Here is a 20,832-nt window from a genome sequence, read left to right as displayed (position 1 = left end):
CCCCACCCACTGTTGTAAAAGTATATTATATTACATACATAATTATATATATTAAATTGTTATATTAATGTGACAGTGACAGAAGCAAATTTGGCTCACTACCTTCAATTTCAAGTACAGAAATGTAATTTTTTAATTATAATAGCTCAATTTCCAAATAACTATATAATGTAGCTTTAATATCCATCCTAAACTGACACACTTGGTAATCTGTTGTTTTAGCTAGAAGGAAGGTATACTTTCTATAAAGACCTATTTCTGAAAATGGCTGTAAATATTAACAGAGTTTTTAACACAATAATGCTTCTTAATTCCCCAGGAACCAAAATGTAAAAGATGGGAGTCCTCGCACTTGGTTCATAAGGAACAACTATAGAGAATGGGCTGGATGAAGCATCTAACAGATAAAATCTAAACAGCAATGAACAGAAGTCCATAAGCCTCGTTTTAAGAATGTAAACAACAAGCTATTAGAGATAAAAGAAACAAAATTCATCCTTTACATTCTTCTGTTGCTTGTGACATCTAGTGGGTATAAAAGCAGCCTGGAGGAACAAATGGCAACTGATGCTTTTTCAGTGTTTGGTTTAGTTATTTCCTTAACCTACATGGAAATTATTTCCATTTCACAGTCAACAAATGTAAAGATATTTTTTACAAGTTATATTCAGCTTTGAACACTTCAGAATATAATTTGAAATTAAGCATTCCACAGGATTCCCTTCAGAAGCCATTTCTAAACACATGAATTACACAAAGGTGTTTGGAAGCAGCCAGCATGGGCTTACCAACAGCAAATGCCATCACTGCTTTCAACCATGAGGTCACTGGTGCCAAGGACAAGGAGAAGGCAGTGGACGCTGCTTGACTTGAGCAAAGCTCTCCCGTAGAGATATTGTGATGAGATAAAAGTCAAGTAAGTAACAATAGATAAGGTGACTGGAAAACTGGCTGGACTACTAGCTAAAAGAGTTGTAATCAGCAAAGTTCAGACAGGCCCAGAAACTGGTGCAGTCAGTTCCTTAGGGATGAGTACCAGGACAAGTAAAAATTTAACATCTTCATTAACAACCTGGATGATGCTACAAGACCACACTCTCAGCAGGACTGCAGATGACATCAAATCTGAGCACCAGTCAAAATGATGGAGAGCAGGGCTTCTACTCAGTGATCCATGACAGCTTAGAAAAAGTGGGTGGATAGTTATCTCAAACTTCAGAAAAAGCAAAGGAAGTCTCACAATTGGGATGGAATAATCTAATGGAACAACACAGGCTGAAGGATAACTGCCTGCAAAGCAGGTCCGAGAAAAGGATCAGAGGAGTCCTGCTAAATAACTTCAACAGGAAGCAGTAGCATACCCGTGCAGCAAACAAGGCCAGCTGGAAGGGCTGTATCAGGATGATACATTCAATCCAGGAAGTGGCTCTTCACCTCCATTTGGCACTTCTAAGACTGCATCAGAGTATTGTATCCAGTTTTGGACCTCCAATACAAGAAAAAAAATGGAGATACTGAAGAAAGTCTGGGGGAGAGGCACCCCATGGTTCAGGGAGCTGGAGAACTTGCCCTGCATGGAGAGTTTGAGGGACCTGAGTTCATTCAGCCTTAAGAAGGCAAGGTTTCAAGGGGATTTTGTTGCTGCCTATAACTACCTGTTCAGGGGATAGAGAGAAATTGAAGCCAGACTCTTGGAGGCTCACAGCAATCAGAAAAGAGGCAATAAATACAAATTGGAACATGCAAAAATGTTATCTTTCTTTTTCCTTTTTTTTTTTTTTTTTTTTACCATGAGGGTGGCCAAATGCTGGATCAAGTTGTCCAGAGATTTTGTGGAATCGCCATCCTTAAAGGAGTTCAAAAACTGACTGGACAGTTCAAACACTGAACAGATCTAATCAGATTAGACCTCCTTTGAGCACATATTGGACTAGATGGCCTGTGAAGGCCCTATCTGATTTTAATTATTTTACCAATCTAAGAAGTCTACTTCTGCCCCAAGTGGCTTTCTTGTCCACTGCTAATGTGAATTAAGAATGTGACTTTCTATTTGTCCAAATGATCCCATCCCCCTTTTCAGTACTGATAACCTTTTGAATACTTTAAAGGAGTAAGATAAAAATGCAGACCAGTATTCAGCACTCACACTATAGTTGTTCAGTTCTTCAGTACCATTTTTGATGAGAAATGTATTCACAAACATACAAACTTGGACAAAAGAATAATATTGCTGCTAAGCTCTTCAGCACCATCTTTGATTATTACTGAAAACTTCATGTTAAAGGATGTACAACACTATTGGTTTGACAAGCAATCCTCACTATATCCACTCATTAAATATCCATTCTAAACAGATAGTAATTTGGGTTATACACAGAATACATTCTACAATTATATCTGATGGAGAACAGGTCTACATTACCATATTTCCACAATCTCATTTTCAAACAATGCTCTGAGTTATTAAAAGCAAGGAAAAAAGATTTACGAGAATGGAAGCAGGTTTATTCTAAATCACTACATATGGACTTAGTGCCTTAATTATTGGTGTGCTAATCACCTAGTGTAATACAAAAAATGTTTTGGTCAGCATCATTAGAACTGACTTTGTCAGTATCTCTAAGCCCATCAGAAGGCTGAGGGATTTCTCCTTCAAATTTTAGAATAAAACTGAGTTTAGTCCCCCATTCATGGAAACACTATAAGCTAAGCCATATCTAAGATGTTTAAGAATAGTTTAAGGAACTGATCTCAGTATTACAGTAATTAGTTATTTTTTCACGCCGTCTCTGACTTTCTCCTATTGGAGAGAACTAACCAGAGCAAGTAACTTCCCAAGTTCCTCTTATAAAAGAGGTGTTATACAGAAAAACAATCTTTAAATTCGTTACACTTACGCAATTAGTTATATCATTAGCAATTTTCCTGTAATACTATTTCACATAGCTGAGAGCAATTTTTTTCTTTTAACTATTATATAAACAAAATAAGCAGCCTAAATCAGCTCAAATTCCTACCAATTGTGACAGCTTTCTACTTACCAATCTGAAATTCGGCTGCCAGACTAAAAAGGAAGACACTTTCTAAAATTACGAATAATAAATGGTTTACTGGAAGATTACTGGCTCAGCCAGAAAATACACAGCATAAAATATGTACATACTGTATTGTTGCATATAGATGGTCATAATTTCCTTTCTTATTTACCTCTTTCACACTGAGGGCCAGTAAATCCATAGACACATGCACAGCGATTAGGTCCAACACACCGTCCTCCATTCTGGCAGCCATTTTCACAGACAGCTTTAATTAACAGAAATACGAAAGTTTTAAATGTTATAGTAACAATATTTCAAAGACTACCACACACAAAATTCAAAAATAGCATTTTTCCTATCAACTGCTTTAAGTCTTTCTGGACCTGAAGATCAAACTCATCTCCTTCCTACTCATCATCACCAACAATAATGATTGTCCAAGTAAAATTCCATTAGTACCTGTATGATGCTAATTGTAAGCAGCTGTTCAATTATTTTCAGCACAGATTCTTAGCAGATGTTTAACTCACGTATATTTTTAGACAGTTCTGCAGCTCTATTCACTAATTACAAGAACTTACATCCATCACCAAAGTTAGCAGATAAAAACTGTTTTGAGGGGGTTTGAGCATATCAGGTTATGCTATGTCATCATAACAGCAAGAAACTTTTCATGAAGGAGGGCTTGGGGAGTCTCAGAGACAGATAAATCAGCTCTCAAAGTTGATACTGCTGGCAGAAGTCATGTTTAGAGCAAGAGAAAGGAATTACCATTTTAATTAATCTTTACGTACCTTCAGAAACTGTGTTTCCTAGAAGATCCCAACAAGCAATAAAACATTTGGGGGGGAGTATAAATTCACAGTATATACAGATGGAGAAGGCACTTTACGGTTGTGGGACTTCAGAACACCCACTCATGCTATTTATCAATAGTGTGAATCAAGAACAAAGCCTCCTGCCAAAGCACTGAAATCTTCTGAATTTGAAATGAAGACAGTTCTTAAGCGTGGCTGAAAAATACCACTAAAGCAGTGTTTTAGCTATGTCTATTTTCCAGGACATATATCCTTTTTTTCAAGTTAGCATATGCTCCAAATCAAAGCATTTCACCTTAAAATGAGAGCCCCACTGTTTTGAAGTCTCTCTGAGCAACAGCAAAGAGATTTTAGTCTAAAAGTCTCTAGGTTGCTTTCCTACACAGATGCCACCAGTTTGAAGGTGGCATTTGTAACGTATTTGAGTATCCAGCGCAGAAAAACCTCAGCAACCTAGAGAAGGTATATATTTCTGGAAACTGCCTCCTATATCACAAAGGGGAACATAAAATATATTGTTATGTGGAAATGTGATACAGCCTTTCTTACTGAGAACTGTAAAACTGAATTACTTTTTACTGAGAATGCATATCTTATGCATAAAATGAAGATACTTCTCTGCAGGTGTTAAATTAACGAATTAATGGACAATAAAAATGTAGTTAGACAATTAACTTCAGTATATTTAATATAAAATTATATCTTACTAAAAACAAAATAAAGATATTTACATTTTTTAGACATTCATTCCAAACTGCATTTAGAAGACAAATACCCAATCTTCCTTGAAAGTTTAACAGTCCCAGAATCTGAGGCCAACCTCCAGATTTTGTTCAGATCTTCTGGATTTTTTTGTTCAGATTTTCTGGATCACTTTAGAATTGCTGATTGAAAATTCAATCCTCTTTTCATTTATTCACTGGAAATATGCTCTCTCGGAGACCATTCAGGTGTTGATACAACACTTTAAAATTAGCAGGACGGAGCCAGAAGCTCTAGGGTCACATTTTAGGATTAAATTATTACCCAAGATTTTAGAGAATTTCATTGAGGTAGAAATAAAGCAAGCACAAGACTGCTCTTCAGCATTTGTAAAAATGACTGAGAAAAAGGGCATTTTTTTCACAATATTCAGTCTGCTCTTTGCAGAGATGCCTTTTGCTTGTCTCTAGTTCCTTCAGACTTACTTAAGCAATTAATTTCTCAGTGAATTAGTAGCCAGCTGGCCTCAGAATGCACTTTGAGTCTCTCTTCATCCCTGCAGCCTTCAGTGACTTCTATTGTTTGCTAAATTTGTATGGCTTGTAAATACTGTAATGCAATACATAGAGCTGTGCAAATAACTGACTTTTTAGCTTGTCTGCAAAACCAAAAAGGTATCCAAAAGCTTGAATAGATTTTAATCTTTTTCTTTAGTCACACAGAAAACCGTGCTTCAACCTAGTAGCTTGACTGCTCTTACAAAACGGAGAAACTTCATCATAGAGAATGAAAAAATAGTGATTGTCTGGTAAAGAAAGGAGAGTGGAATGTGTACTGCCATTGTTACCAATGGATTTTTCAATGGTAATCAATCAATTTTTGATGAATTTGATTTTTAGTTTGAATTTTAGAGAATACAAATGCATGAACTGACTTTCAGCTAAACTCTCTACCTCAAAACAGCATTAAATTTCTCACAGACATTTCATTATATTTCACCATATTGGCTTTTTTATCTTCCTACTCATCCTAAAATAAGAAGGACTTTTGTGGATTTACGTTTAGATGCAACAGAGCGCTTACTTACGCTGCCCACAGTAAGTTCCAATGTAGCCCTTCTGGCACTGGCACCGATCATCCATGCATGTACCCCCGTTCATGCACCTGATGTTGCACTGTTGTACTGCAGAGGAACCCAGGCAGAGAGATACCAGTGTTAGGCAAAAATACCACATTGGGAAGCAAATGTGGATAAAAACAGAGATGTCTGAAAGTAGACATGAGCTTTGTATAATATATGCTGTGTATTTAAGTGTACATTGAGTTATTCTTGTCCAAAGATGTCCAAGCTGTAGATATTAGTCAGCCATTATTTTAAAAACAACCATGAAGTTTTTTAAGTTTTCCATGAATATATTTAGCATCTTGGAATATTTCATTATCTTGGCTGTACAACCTTAATTTCTTAGGAAAATGCACTCAACGAAAACACTACACACATTCATATTTAAACCAGCTTATGTCTTTAAACGCATTTGTTTCCAATTTGTCACACAGAGTAAACATGCACTCATGGTATATCAAACTTTATAAAAAACTAGAGATATACCAAAGTGTAAGTTACATGTGTGTATCCAATAATGACAGGTTATTTTTAAAGAATTTACACAGTAGTTATTTTTCAGTTGATGCTCAAAGAGAATTACTTAGAATGAAATCTCTGACGAAAATAAATATAGCTAGGCCTTACTAGATTTTGATCCACAAGTAGGTGATATTTGTCCACTTGCACAGGTGCACATGTTAGGACGGGAACAAAATCCATCACCGCAGCTATTTTTACAAATTGCTGAAGAAGAAGACAATTAAAAAGTGATTAACAGTAACCGTAGTATGCAACTACAGGAAAAAAAAAAAAAAAAAATTAATAAAGTTGTGCCTTCCTTTCTCCCTCACCAGCCAAGGAAGCGCCATTGAACAAATGAACGACAGAGCCAGCTATAGTCAGCCAGGAGTTACAGGCCAAATCCAGATTCTAAAGGAAATCTAAATGAACGCATCAAAATAACCTGCTGAATTAGCAAACACACCAAAAGGGAGACTGAAACATTTAGAGCCAAGTATGGCACAGGAGGTTCTTAAAAACCACATATGGTGCAAGAAACAGCTTGTAAAGCACAAAGCTAAGCAAGAATCAGTTTCTTTGTAAATAACTTTGGGGTTTTGAGAGTATCAAATAATCTGGAAGCACATCTTCACTGAAGGATTACAAAAGTAACAAATACCTTCAGTAGATAATTTGCCAAGAACATATTGACTACTTAAAAACCCTGTCTATGTATGTTAGAATGAAAGAAAAAAATCCACACGGTCACATACATTAAAAAATTGCAGAGATAAGACCATTACAGAATGCTTGTGCTCCACTCCTGATTTAGAAAAACATGTGTAAATGAAACTCCTATAAGGAAGCCAACTGTTTTCTTGCTGCCCCATTACAGAATTCAAATATGGCCACACTGAAATGTACATGCTTTTTCCATGAAATCAGCAGTTCTGTTTCAATGCCGAACATGACCAGATAAGATTTAGTAAACCAGCATCCTCCCAGACATACTCCAATAAGGGCCACATTTTATTTACAAGACAGGAGTAGACAAAGCCACATTAGTGATCCACTGACACCAGTTTTCAGGATCAAACAAAAGCAGCATGCCTCATCCTCATCTACATTTACTGTTAAATTCCTCGACAACTATACCATACATGTGAAGCCATGAAAGGAGAAAGAGTTTGTGGGATTTCACTATTTGGTTGCAATTAGAGACATACCACTGTCTGATGTGAAATACCTTCTCCTTTAGCAGGCTTAGAAGTCAGAAACTGGATTTAGAGCACTGTACAAACACAGGGAACAGGGCTCTTTCTACCACTGTTTGGTCCATCTTTACGCAACATAGTTCAATCTCCTGATTAAACAAGGTCTACATTTAGACCATTTTCTTGGTTTATTATCTGTTAGAGAATAATGTTTTATCAACTGAAAGCCTCAGAGCTGAAAGCATATTCTAAGTATGCTTTTATCAGTAGAGTTTATTTTAACAAAGAAAAAAGTAAATCTACCCAGACCTTCGGTTCGCAGATAAAAGATCACTTTTAATCAAAAATATGTCACAGACTGCCAACTACCATCATCACACTATCAACTGAAAACACTGTAAGGTCAGAATAGTTTCCTGTTGACCCACAACTACTCATAGATTTCTCATAATGAAATCATACTTTAAAATCACCAGTTACAATCTGCACTAATTATAATCAACGCATGTCCAGTAAGAAGTTTGCTAGCTTGTCTGTCGCCCTGTGTAAGAAACTCTGTCTAGCTAAACAGCTCCAGCTAAGGGTACCATCATCGCAATGAATATTTAACATGAGCATAGAAATCTGTGCTTCAAAACCTTCATCAAAAATACAAATAGAAAAGTGTCATGGCTAATCATTCACCCCTCAAAATATTAAAGAGTTGCAATTAAGATCCAGTAAGTAAACAGGAAGCAAAAAGATGTCCTTTGTGCACATAAACTAATAGTGAATCAAAGATTATTCTGGATGTGAAGAGATATGAAACAGAGGTCTTTACAAGGCACTGAGAGTCACTGTTAAGGATAACATATAAGAATTTCTGAAGGCATTTAAATCATCACTCTAATTTCATTTGAGCTAGATACCCACCTGAATTTGAAAATCCTGTCAAAAGCATATTAGGTAGCCTAAATTCATTTTTAAAACTCAGGTTTACATTTAAGTAGACAATACTGTAAGAGATTATAAGTGTGATCTGAACGTTCTAGGAGCTCCTCTTCTTCCACAATGGTATTGATACCAGCATCTTCCTCTGAATGACTCAGTTAATCTTTGCTAGGAAATGCTACGTCAAACTTAGGTCAAAATCAGTGACACAAGGCACAGTTATAAGAAATGCTAGCAAATTCACTCATGTAGTAGATAGGTTGTTAGTACTGAATCACAAGGTAGGGGCCCAAATGTCACCTTTAAGTTTGGTAGATCTTGAATTAACACCCAGTCTTTCCCTAGTTTAGTCTCAGATGTCTGTAGTTTCTTAGATGGAGTATTATAAAGACCTTCATTGCTTACATAAAGGGCAGTAAGTTCTGATGTTGAGCATACTTATTAGAAAAAGAGATGGTGACATGCTAGGATGGATGGTAAAACTTGCACTAAAATTCAGAAGCATGTGTCTAATATCAGCTCTAATCTGACAGACAGGAAATCCAACTTAATTATCTGTCTGATTTCTAGGTGGACAACATTCCCTAATGAGAGTATTGAACAGGTTTTATTTTTTTTCCATCAGGCAATGTCAACAGCCACATTTATCAGCAAAAGTACCTATTATGACCAAGCAGTAATTCGAGTCTACATGATTCTTAGTTATTAAAACACAACTAACAATAACAGGCAAGAGAATAAGCAACCCAGATGTAAAACAATTTTTAATTTGATTGTAATTCCAAGCCTAGCACAGATGTTTCACAAAACTTCAGATCTGATTTGGTTTATATCAAGACCTTCTCATAATTTTTTTTTTCTGTTAATATAGTTGATTATTTGATTTATGAAAGGTTTGTGGGTTTGGTTTGTTTTTTTTTTTTTTCCTTTTCCTTTCATTGTCATGTTCTTAAAAAAAGAAAAACAACCCACAAACAAAGAAAAAAACAAAAACCAAACAAACAAAAAACCCCAATGCAACCAAAACAAGAGGAAACATGCCTCCTAACAAGTCACCAAAGAAAATGCAGTAATTGTCTAAGCTTTCTATTAAAAGAAACATGGGCCTATAAATCCACCTCTCTTTTTTTTTCATTTTTCTTTCTTTTTTAAAAAAATAAGGCTAAAGACTGAACAAATTCTCTTTTCTCATACAGAATGAAGCAGTAACTCACAGAAGAATATTTATTTTTATTACTACCCCTAGGGCAGTAGAAACTTGAAGTCAGACACTTACGAACAATGCACTGATTTCCTCCTGGGAGCGTTTTCCATCCAGGGCAACAGTACGATCGGAATCTAGAGCCACACACATTTGGCCTGTTATACAAACAAACAAACATATATACAAAATTTTAAATGGGGGTAAATACAATCCACAGTTTTATTCACACACAGGGGAAGAAACCAGCTTCATGAAACAAACAAGCAAAAGAATGCGTAGCCAAGATGTGTACAAAAATTCCCCTTCAAAGGAATAAAGTATTCCTCCATCTCAAGAAGTTCTAAGCCATGTACAGAATGTACTAGTTGAACTGGTTAGCATGCAGAGGAGAGGCAGACTGGTCAACGGCAGTTGGCTTATCCCTGCTGGAACTATTCAGGATATGCAAGGGAGTTTGGTTCTGCATTCATATACAGTTGGCTATAAAATTTTGGCTGTTGACACAAGATAGAAGGAATGACTGGTCATGAAGACTAACAAACTAATCCAATTACCAAGAACTCCCCAAAACACCATAAAGACCAGACTTTGAGTATTTTCTCAGTAGAAGCCAAAGAAGAGTGTCAAAGTACCTTAATACTCTAACACGCCTGACTAAAGTTCCAATGTGGTACTTCTGCTAGTTGTGATGTAGCCCCACACAGCTGCTTTTAATAAAATCGCACTAACTAAAAGAGCATATTTCATTGCTGAGGACAAAATTTTAAGTTCACCTCATCACAACTCTCCCCAGCCACATAAAGGGGCCGGAAGGTAAGATGTATTCAGGGTAGAAACGAAGACTGCGAGTTCGTGTTTGAAGCGGGGAGCAGCCTGCTGAGGCTGGCGGCAGCGGGGAAGGGGGCTCAGGATAAGGAAGGCGGGGGCCGAGAGCGTCCCTACCCACGGAGCACGTCCTGCTGTCCTCGCCGGCGGACCCGGCCGGGGGCGCTGCCAGCTCCATCCTCCCGGTACGCGGCGTTGGCGTTGGGGTGGGTGCCGCCCAGGCGCACCGGCGGCAGCTGCTGCTGCTGCCCGGCTGCGCCCTGCGTCCAGAACACCAGGCAGCCCAGCAACAGGACGCAGGCCTGCACCCACAGCCATCGCCTTCTCCCCATCCTGCCGCTGCCTCGCTGGGAACGGCGAGGGAGGCGGGCGGGGGCCGAGGGGATACGCCTGTCCCGCACCGCCGACGGCGGACACGGTGTCGCTGCTCGTCGGGGAAAGGCTTCAGCCGCTGGAATGATTTCTTCTCTCCTCCCTAGCCTGCCCTGCCGTAGCGGCCGTCAGCGCGACACGGTGATACCAACGGTGGGGTCCACGTTGCATCCCCCCCTCCTCTCTCTCCAAAGAGAGGGGAAAAAAAGAAGGGAAGGAAAGAAAAAGGAGTTGGTTGGGATTTTCTTTTCTCCCTCCTCCAATAAAAGGAATCCAATAGAACCAAGTTGAATTTCAAATAAAAACAAGATAGCAATTAACAATAACCAGAAGAACGTGCTGAGAAGGACTAAGAGAGAAAAGACCTTCTCAGTTTCCTGCGGTTGCTTTTATTAGCCGGCGGGCTGTCCGCAGCCGGCGGGAGGGACCGTGGGGAGGGATCTGGGGGTGGGGTTTGCCGCCAGCGGCACAGCGGAGCGGGGCCGGGCCGGGCCATGGGGAGCGGAGCTGGAGCCGCACGTGTACTTTTGCGGCAGGGGCCGGGTAGAGGGGCGGCTGCCGGGGAGCAGAAGGGTGCGGAGGATACGGAGAGAGCGCGGAACAAGTAGAGCTGGTCTTAAAGGAAATTCTGCGCTTTCCTTAGGCGCGCCCTGCCCTCCCAAACTTGTGGGAGGGGTACCACGAAATGCATACGGTGCAGGTTTTGCGGAGAGACTTAACACGCAAAACCCCGTCCATGGAAAAGCACCTGGGGTTCAGAAGAAAAGTCCGGGTCCAAGCTGGAGGCCTGGCCTGGCAGGGAGAAGCCTAGGGGCTGACCTCGCAAGGCGGGAGTCGGGATCCCACAGCCACCCCGCCTGTGGGCACAGAGCCCGGAACACAGCGCGCAGGCAGCAACCCTAAGCGGTGGTGGCTGAAGCAGGCCCCTCGTTCCCGTATTTATTCGGCTCAGCCTCGGGTACTCGTATTTTTTGTCAGCAAGTTGACAGTTTCCCACAAAATACTTGAATAGCACCAAGAGCAAAGAGCCTTTGAACTGCATTAGTTTGCAGTTTCTTTCAGTAGCAGTTTTTGCAAGGTCACACCTTACAGTTTTACCTGGTTTACTCTTGCTGTTTCTCTCTACATAAGCATCTTAAAACGAATGCAAAAAAAGAAAAAAAACCCACCAAACTCAGCTTGGCCAATTTCGTACTTACTTTTTAAGGTCAAACCCATGCATTTACCTAGGCGACTTGAGTAGTTAGCCACTAATCATAGGGAAAAAAGCAATGGAGACATCCCTGCTGAAAGTCTCTGAGTGCTCCCTGTGGATCATCCTGGACAACAGAAGGACACAATCTGTTTTGTCATCTGAGAAGATTTGTTATTTTGAATTACAGCTACCGGTTGAGCACATCACCATACGTGCCACTGCATGCAGTGACAATCAGGAAACTTCTTTTTTTTTCATTTAAAACAAAACAAAAAAGCATGTAGCTGCTTCTTTTAGCTCTATGTGCATATTATATGTCACTTTTAATTCTGGAATGAGCAGCAGGAGCCATGTTTTATTATCTCTGAAATAAAACCCACTAGCTAAGAGGTCCTTACTCAAGGTCCTTACTCACTGCCCTACTTTGATGGTGCAGTGCTTCTAACAGAGGCTCCATTTACAGATATGTATTCTGTCTGATGATAAGCTGATTATTTTTTAACTTGGAGGTTAGCAACAGTAATTTTGCATGGGAAGATCTGAACCTTGAGAAATTAAATATTTAACAAAGGAACAATTTAATGAAGACAACTGGGCAGAAGAGGAATCTCATGAGAGTAGGTAATGTTTAGAATTTCCTCAAAATAGAAGTTAAACCTGTCATGAATGAGATGCGCCTAACAAAGCCAGGGAGAGAGAAGGATTCCATGCCTGTTTGAGTGAATAACAATCTCAAGAAAAATGCAAAGAATAAGCAGGCTGGCCACAAAGAATAAAAAGGCAAGAATTGATCAGAGATAAACTTAGGGCCTTGGCTATCAGGAAGCATAGAGATAAAGAAGTAATTGCCAGAAGTTAAACAGAGCTGCTTCTTGAGAAGGACAACACAAAGAGAAAAAAGACAGCAAAAAAAGTGAAGCAGTTACAAGCAGGGGTGGGCTAGAAATTAGGGGAAAATGTTACGGTTCAAAGCCAAATTATAAATCCTTTTTGTTGTTTCATAGCATTTTTTGCGGGATGGGATTTGTTTGGTTTGTTTTTGTGGTTTTGTTTTTTTTAGTTTGAAACTGTAGGTACTATGTACAGGAACAAAAGCAAATGGTTGGCAGCTTGCCATGGTTTTAAAGTTGATTTCTAAGACTCAGAGACCCACTGCATTCCAGGCAGAAGAGCAGTAGGTAATACCTTTCTAGAATTTTGAAAGGAAATACAATACAGTACTACAAAACATTCAATAGCAAAAAGTCAATTTTCAAAAGATTGTGACATAAATGGTCCATGTCAATAGGTATACAAATTTAATACTTACCAACAAATCTGTCTTAGAAAGGGAAGCGTTAGTAATTTTTATGGGTACAAGACACTGATGAGACATTATCCAAAATAATGATTATGTCCTGATTATTCACATTAGAAGAAGATGTGTTAAAATTGGAATAGCAGCACACAGAAGTCACTAGTAAAGTCAAGGGAAGAAAACCAATACTAAAGGGTTTGAGTTCTTTGGCTTACTGAGGTTCTCTTAAAAAATAGTGAAGGCAAATAATAGAAGAAAGGAAGTGTAAAGTGACAATAATTTGAATTAGTGCTTCAGTTAGAAGAGTTTATTAGATGAGACAGGAGCACAGCTCTGCATTAGAAAAGGTAGAACCTGAAATTGCAAGTACATTTGGGATCAAACTAGATTTATTTAGGAAGGATGTTTTAGCCTGTTGTCTCACAGCTCTTAAAAAGCATTTGAATTCGGTGATCCCAGAGGTTCTCTCCTCTCCTATTCTTCATCTGTATAAAATAGAATAGCTTCTTCCACAGAGCATGCTGTGACATATTTACTTCATGCAGAAGGATGAATGATGTCTACTTTTCTCTAGCGGAATTTCCCCTTCAAATCTGACCAACGTCTGGTGAATGTTCAGGAAAGATGTAAGTGTATATTTTCATATAGAAAATATTACCAGAGAAAAACTTCTAATGCAGATTATTTTTGAATCCACACTTTGCCTGTGTGGTTGACTTTTTTCTTCCTAGACAAGGGTGGGAGTTATTTTTAATTAAAGGCACTCCTACAATTTTTGCATTTGGAAACGAAGTAAAAATGTGGACTAAAGCAGGATCCAGTCAAACTAGACTTCTTGGATGTAAATAATTTCTTTTAGTCCTCAGAATTATGTGTCTTAATGGCCACATATGATGGTCAGTTGAAAACATTCTCATTACCCTCAATCATCAAAAGCACCCAATAGTGGATGCTTAGGTCACTGCAGGTATTGCAGGTAGAAATGACAAGAGAATGTCAGGATTAAAAGAACCCATTTTTTTTTTCTTCTTAACGCTGCTATGCAAACTGCTATCATGTTATTTTTCTCCCACAGCATTAAAAGGAGTTGAATCTATTTTAGACTGCTCCTGTGCTACAGGAAGTTTTCTGTCAAAGTTAATAAAAGAGACTGCAGTATTGGGCCCATCTGTTTGCCCAAGGCCACAGGTTGAAAGCATAAGTCACATTATAACGCATATTTGATATAAAAGAATATACTTGTCTTAAAAGGCTTTTCAGTAGGAGAAAGCATTGTTTTGTTTGGTTTGGGTATTTGGTTTTTTTGGAGTTTTTTGTTGTTTTGTTTCATGACTAAGACACTACGGAAAAAATGATGCAGTCACAAATGTGTGAACTTGTGTTTCTCTACATTTCAGGAGCATGTCCCAGTCTTTTCACTGTTAAGTGCCGAATACCGGTTTTTAGAAATTTAGCATATGGTGTGATACAGAATCACCAGCTCATAGATCTAAACACTTGGATATATACAGGTACAGGATGTGTTTTGCTGGGTTTTCCACATGATTATACTGGTGGCAAGGGATATATCTGCGTGCCTGGTCACGCCAAGTGTAATAGGAAACATTTATCTTTGGACATCATGTGCAGTACCTCCTGCTTCCTCCATGGAAAAGTACTTTAATTACTTTTTTGAGATGGTGTGGGTTTAGTCTATATGAAAAGTGGTTCAAATGATAAGAGTTGGTTGGAAGACACCAGAATAAACTAAGAAATTTAGTCATTCAAGAATGTGAAAATATTTTCCTTTTTCTTTCTTCTTTTCTAATTACATCTCAAATTTCCACATTCAGGACTGACTTGTTCTGTAAAAACAAGTTCCTTATTTGTTAAACATATGCACCTTTTCACTGTTATTTTAATACACCTCATTTTGACAAGAAGGCAAATGCTGTCCCCTGACTTTTTACCACCACTAATCTGTACCATTCCAAACATAAACTTTTATTAAAATGTGGCAGATTGCACTGAGAAATAAGAAAATGTTAAAATAGAAGTTATAAACATGTTAAACAAAATGCCTTTCAATAAAACGAATTGCAAAATACCTATTGATTCCAAATAGATTCTAGACTCCCACATACTAAACCATATGGAAAGAGGCCAAAGTGGAACACAGGTTCTATATGAACTGAGGTGTCTGAGTGAACTCCTGTCTGTATTCTAATGACTTGTAAGTGCCACTCATATCTGATAATCTGTTTTCCTTCAATCAATCTAACATGTCATCCATGTCTTTCTGACATCTTCCAGTGCATGTTTAGTTGCTGTAGTAAAATAAACATTGTAAAAATTGAGGTTTTGAACTTGTCCTTTTAAGCCAGTCCTCCTCTTCCTCTGTGAAAAACAAAAAACAAGCAAACAAACAACAACAACAAAAAAACCAACAAAACAACCACCTAAACAAACATAAATCTTGAAAACTTCCTATTGCTCAGTTTCGTAACTTCCATATGATCCTTTACTACATTCTCTCTCCCCAGAAGTACACATTCAAGCTGTGATATCTACTCAGGTGGAAAATTGATTCCATGGTCTAATTTTGCACCTTACATATTGATACCTCCTCCTTTCTAGTCCTACATTATATAAACCTGTTTGAGATTACTGTTGACAAATATCTGTAACTACAGAAGCTGTCTCTGTCTGACTGTTTTCAGCTGTTCCTTCTTCCCCACTGGATTTAATGCATGCTACTTATCTTCAGCTTTTCAGTCAGCACCAGATCTCCATTTGGGATCTTTCTGTGGTATCTTCAACACAGAAACTTTTAAAATGTATTTCTGGAAAAGACCTTGAAATGTCATCTGATTAGTCCTCTCTGCATAAAGCAGAAAAAACACCCCCAAAACCAACCAATCCAAAAAACCCACAAACAAACAAAACAACCATCCCTATCCCCCCCTACCCCCCCAAAAAAAAAAGCAACACCCAAACAAACAAAAAGCCCAAACAACTAAAACTTGAATTGTCAACAAATTGGCCTTTTAGCCTGTGCCTCAAGTACAGGAATTTGCAGGGCTGCAGATGATCTGCTACAGATACCTTTGATTTACCACTAAGAAGTTTTCCAAATATCCAATAGGAATCCTACCTTTTACATTTTAAACACCTTCCCCCCCAGCTCACTTTTTATTTTTAGCATCTTCTTCCATGCTTCAATGACAGAATATCATTCTGCCATATTTTTTTTTTTTTCCTTCTGCTCTGACTAACCCAGTGGGAGTCTTTTTTCAGGCTTTCCAGATCCCTGCTAATTCTTGTGCCTTGATTCGTCCGACTGGGCTCACCTCTTTCTTCAAGTGAGATGCTCAAAGCTCAAAAGAATTCTCAAGCTGAAACTGTGCCCAAGCTGATCAGAGATGAGGGAGTCATTAATTTATTTTACAGCCGAAAATTGGAGATGCTGGTGGAGTATGGGTTACCTGTATTTTTCAAAATAGTACTGATGTTATTACTCAATTGAACTTACAGTATTCTGTAATGCTGCAGTCTTTTTCTACAAGAGTGTTACCTTAAGCGTAAAAACACATTTCAATTTTTGAGCTGTGTACTCTGTTTTGGGGGGGTTTTTTTTTGCATTTTTTCTTTTTGCCATTTATCTAATTTATTGGACCATTTTGAACTCTAATCCTGCCCTCCAGTGTAATTGTGCTTCCTCCATGTTGGTGTTTATCTGCAAATTGAATAAATTTTCTATCATCCACTCTTTAAAAAAACATATTGAAAAGAAATGGGTCCAAGGCTGCCCGGAACTGACACATTGTACTTTCTTCCTTCTTGGCAATAAGCTATTAATAGCTGTTCTAATGTGTTTTCCTTAACCAATTATATATTCACTGTATCATTTAAACTAGACTGTGACTTCTTGCTTGCTTAAAGGAATGCCAGTTGAGACTGTTTCGAAAGCATTACCGCTATTTTTATTTTTTGTTCTATCCATCTGTACTGTTACGTTCCTGTATCTTGTTTTCCTTTGACAAGGCTCTCTTGGTTGTTTTTGATGTTCTTGTTTTCACATGAAAACCTGAATTATTTCTTTTTCAGCATTATATCAGTCCAGGAAATTAGATTAGTTAGCCTAGCTTCCTTTTTCCTCTTTTTGAATGTATGCACTGAAATGGGCTTATAAAATAATTAGATTAGTTGGCCTAGTCTAATTAGCTTCCGTTTTCCTCTCTTTAAATGTATGCACTGATTTGGTATATATATTTGGGATATATGGACCCACAGTTGGGTAAACAATAAATAAAACCTAGTAAGCAAAAAGTGAGAAAACTGGTTTATTCCAACTCTAAACTTATTCTCAATAAAAAAGAAATCAGCAAATAGTTATGGTCTTTTCCATGTCTCTACTCATTTCTAAAATTTCAATGTATAGAAATAATATTTCAACCATTTAAGAGGCAATTCTGGTTCATATTTTTGACTTGTAGTTGCTCTACAGTTAAGACTTTGGATATTGTCCCTCTATATAAACTCCCTTACATATACAACACATAGATCAGTCATCCCACAGAGTTGCAGGTTTATAATTTATAACGATAAAAATTATTTTGGCAGTGGTTTCAAAATAATGCTTTCCGTGCAGATGAAAAAAAAAAGTAGTTATAAGTCAAACTGACACATATTGAAAAGAAGGAATGAAACCATTAAGTGGAGCTTGTAACATAAAGACAGGATAATACTTAACACATAAATTGAATAAAGCAAAAAAGCCATCACAGTACTGAAACATGTCATAAGAGTACTGTTCCATGCACTTAAACAAAATTCTTTTAATGTTACAAAGTTTCAGCTACAAAAAGATTTGGATGCCCGATTCTTGAGAAAATTAGTCACATCTTTAAGATGTCAGCTACTTTACCTTTATGATACATATGAAAATGTAAACAAGGAAGAATATCTTAGTACAACCTTTTGGGACCCATTTGACTATTTTGTTTGTAAAATTTGGGGATTTTTTTATTATTTATGTTTATTTAGTATTGCAGAGGTAGGGTGGACCACTCTGTACTGACTTTTATTTGTTTATCTGAGGAAAAACAAAAGTGAATTGTTCCTAATTTAGGCATCTCAGCTACCAGAAATTAAACCCTACTTTAAGCTCTGAAATTTAATATCAGAGGTAAGGAGTCAAAGGAGGGGAAAAAAAAATAAATAAAAAAATTTAAACACTCTTTCCCTCTCTTTTTTTTTTTCCCCTAGATACAGAAATGTTAGCCAGATTTTATGTGCGAGAACTGGCAATGGAAATAAGATCTGTGTGTATGTCTTAAATTAAACAGGAGGTTAAAGGTATCCCTCCATTGAGCTCACACTCCTCAGTGTCTATTTTAAAATTAAACAAGTTAAATAAAATGCAACAAAAGTTCCTGGATATGAAAAAGAAGGATATAGCTGCTTCATTACTTCCCAGATTCCAGGAAGATAGCTATAGCTGTGATTATTTTGATTTGTCTTTACTTTGAAAACTCTACCCTGGGGAACCTGTAGGTGGAGCATATAAAAACAGTTAATCAAGAGAAGTGTCATCAGGCACTAAACACTGGACTACATGGTTATAATTATTTAAATGCATTAATAATTTTATAGTATTATGATTTTAAATTGTTGGGTTTCTACAGTCTTTGAGCATTGTTTTCTGACTCAGCTTCTCTTTAACATCTTTAAAAAGAGAGCGTTCAAGTATCCTAAATCTCACTGATATGACATGTTGAAATATACATTCCTCTAGCTGTTCACCTACCCAAAAGCATATGTAATAGTTGCTTTGCAGTGTGTTAACAGCATCTTCACAGTTACCTTGTGCACTGAGACAGTTTTCTTTGTCTAAACCAGTGCACAGGTTGTTGCTACAAACGTGAGTGTTACACCACAAATTAGGAATCTGAAAAACTAGGTATTATGCTTAACATGATCTGTTCTACATTTCAGTGCTTCTGCATGCCCATATGAAGATAAATTTTTTACTAAAGGCACAACGATGAACTGAGAGAGTATTTAAGAATTGCAGCCAAGTTTCAGTTCACCTGGATTCTACCGCTCATGTAAATGTTGTACTGACTGCTAGTCCAGCTGTACCACTGCTTAAAGCAGAAGTTCTCCCTTTTTATATAGTATTTCTTTACCTGGGGAATCACAGAAGTAAAACAATCTCAGCAGCATTCCCAAGAATCCCTGATAAGCCCCAAACTAAGCAGTAGCATTATCTAAATGAAAGTAGTTCTTAACAAGAAACTAATAAAAACCAATTTTTTGTTGAGTTTGGTTTGTGTTCTTCCTTTGTGATGGACCTGAGATCATTGTTCTGCGTACTAGAACCAAATTTTTATTTTACAAAATTAAAATAGGTTTGTGGAATATGAATACAGGTAGACTTTGATGTGTTGCTTGCTATAATGCACATGCAAATGTCAAGGTGCTAAATTATTATAATGGCTGTTTCTTTATATAGGTGCATACCTAAGAAAGGCAAAGCTGGTAATTTTTACTCTAGTAAATTTAAACAGATGATTGCCAAATATATGTAAGATTCAAATCAACATAATCTTAGTGTATAAAACTGGTCTTTATTCAGAAGATTAAAAAAGGTCCATGGTCAAAACACATGGAGAAATAAATATCTATTATCTATTCTATTGTAAAAATCAAATACAGAATATTATATATAAAATATATATTGTCATTATGGAATGCTTCAATATCTGTGATGGCACTATATACACTAAGACTAGTACAAACTTTACGTTAACTTATTTCAGCAGCAGTATGCCAACATATTGTAATTATGGCATATTATATACAGCATGCCCTTCACATAGACTAATGGAAAAACAATAGGTCATGCACCTATGCACATTCCATAGGAAAACAGGAAGTCAGCAGAAATGTTTGTAATGTAGTTTTCCAAAAAGAACAATTTTACTGATGTTCTCAATTCCAGCTGTAGTGCCTACAAATACAGGTACATGACTTTGTATATAGGCTGCTGCACAGCGCCTCTTAAATGGATATCTAAAGATGCAAGGGCTTAAAGCCACTATGAAACTGTCTGCTTTTATTTCTTTTTCTTAAAAATAAAATTTTAGTCTTTCTAAATATTGGACCCTGAGGTACAATCATTCCTGATGTTTTTATTGGGTAAAACAAATCTGACCTCAAGATTATAGACTTTCAGCTTGCAGTCACATGAATCTAAATGGAGAGAAGCCGTGCTAATTCCACACATATGTGCTGTTGCATTCCTGTAAATTTTCAGACTGCAAAGGAAATGCTAGTTACTCCTCTTTCACCTTCAGCCTATGTGTTTTGCATTCAGAGGAAAATAGTCATGGATCCCTTTGAACAGATATTCTGCTTTTAACTTGCCATTGATATTAGCAAACTTGTGTTTACTAATATAAGCATCATATCTATGCTATTTTTTAACAATGTAGGAAACCTAGAATTTAGGCCTCAGATTTTTTCCAATACATGCGGAAATATGAATAGCTTTATTATCTTAGATGTTCTCCCTTGCTTACAAGAAAACATATTTATATCTTTATGTGCAAATACACAAATACAGCCTTATATATGTAAAACATAAA

General features: G+C 37.4%; 1 protein-coding gene across 1 annotated transcript in view; it reads right to left on the bottom strand.

Annotated features, from left to right (window-relative positions):
* The window catches only part of FBN2 (fibrillin 2), a gene marked incomplete at its 3' end in the record, with an annotated part of 165,248 nt that extends 158,873 nt beyond the window's left edge, over positions 1 to 6,375 (bottom strand). Inside the window, exons 1-3 of the mRNA XM_080637931.1 lie at positions 6,309 to 6,375; positions 5,646 to 5,741; positions 3,208 to 3,303 (exon numbers count right to left, since the gene is read on the bottom strand). Of these exons, the coding sequence (XP_080494057.1) occupies positions 3,208 to 3,303; positions 5,646 to 5,741; positions 6,309 to 6,360 (244 nt within the window). The 5' untranslated portion in view covers positions 6,361 to 6,375. The remainder of the gene's footprint in view (positions 1 to 3,207; positions 3,304 to 5,645; positions 5,742 to 6,308) is intronic.
* Positions 6,376 to 20,832: the final 14,457 nt, after the last annotated feature.

The sequence above is a fragment of the Psittacula echo genome (assembly GCF_963264785.1).
Source record: "Psittacula echo genome assembly, chromosome: Z".
In the NCBI taxonomy this organism is placed as follows: Eukaryota; Metazoa; Chordata; class Aves; order Psittaciformes; family Psittacidae; genus Psittacula; species Psittacula echo.
This window is presented reverse-complemented; position numbering and strand designations above follow the sequence as displayed.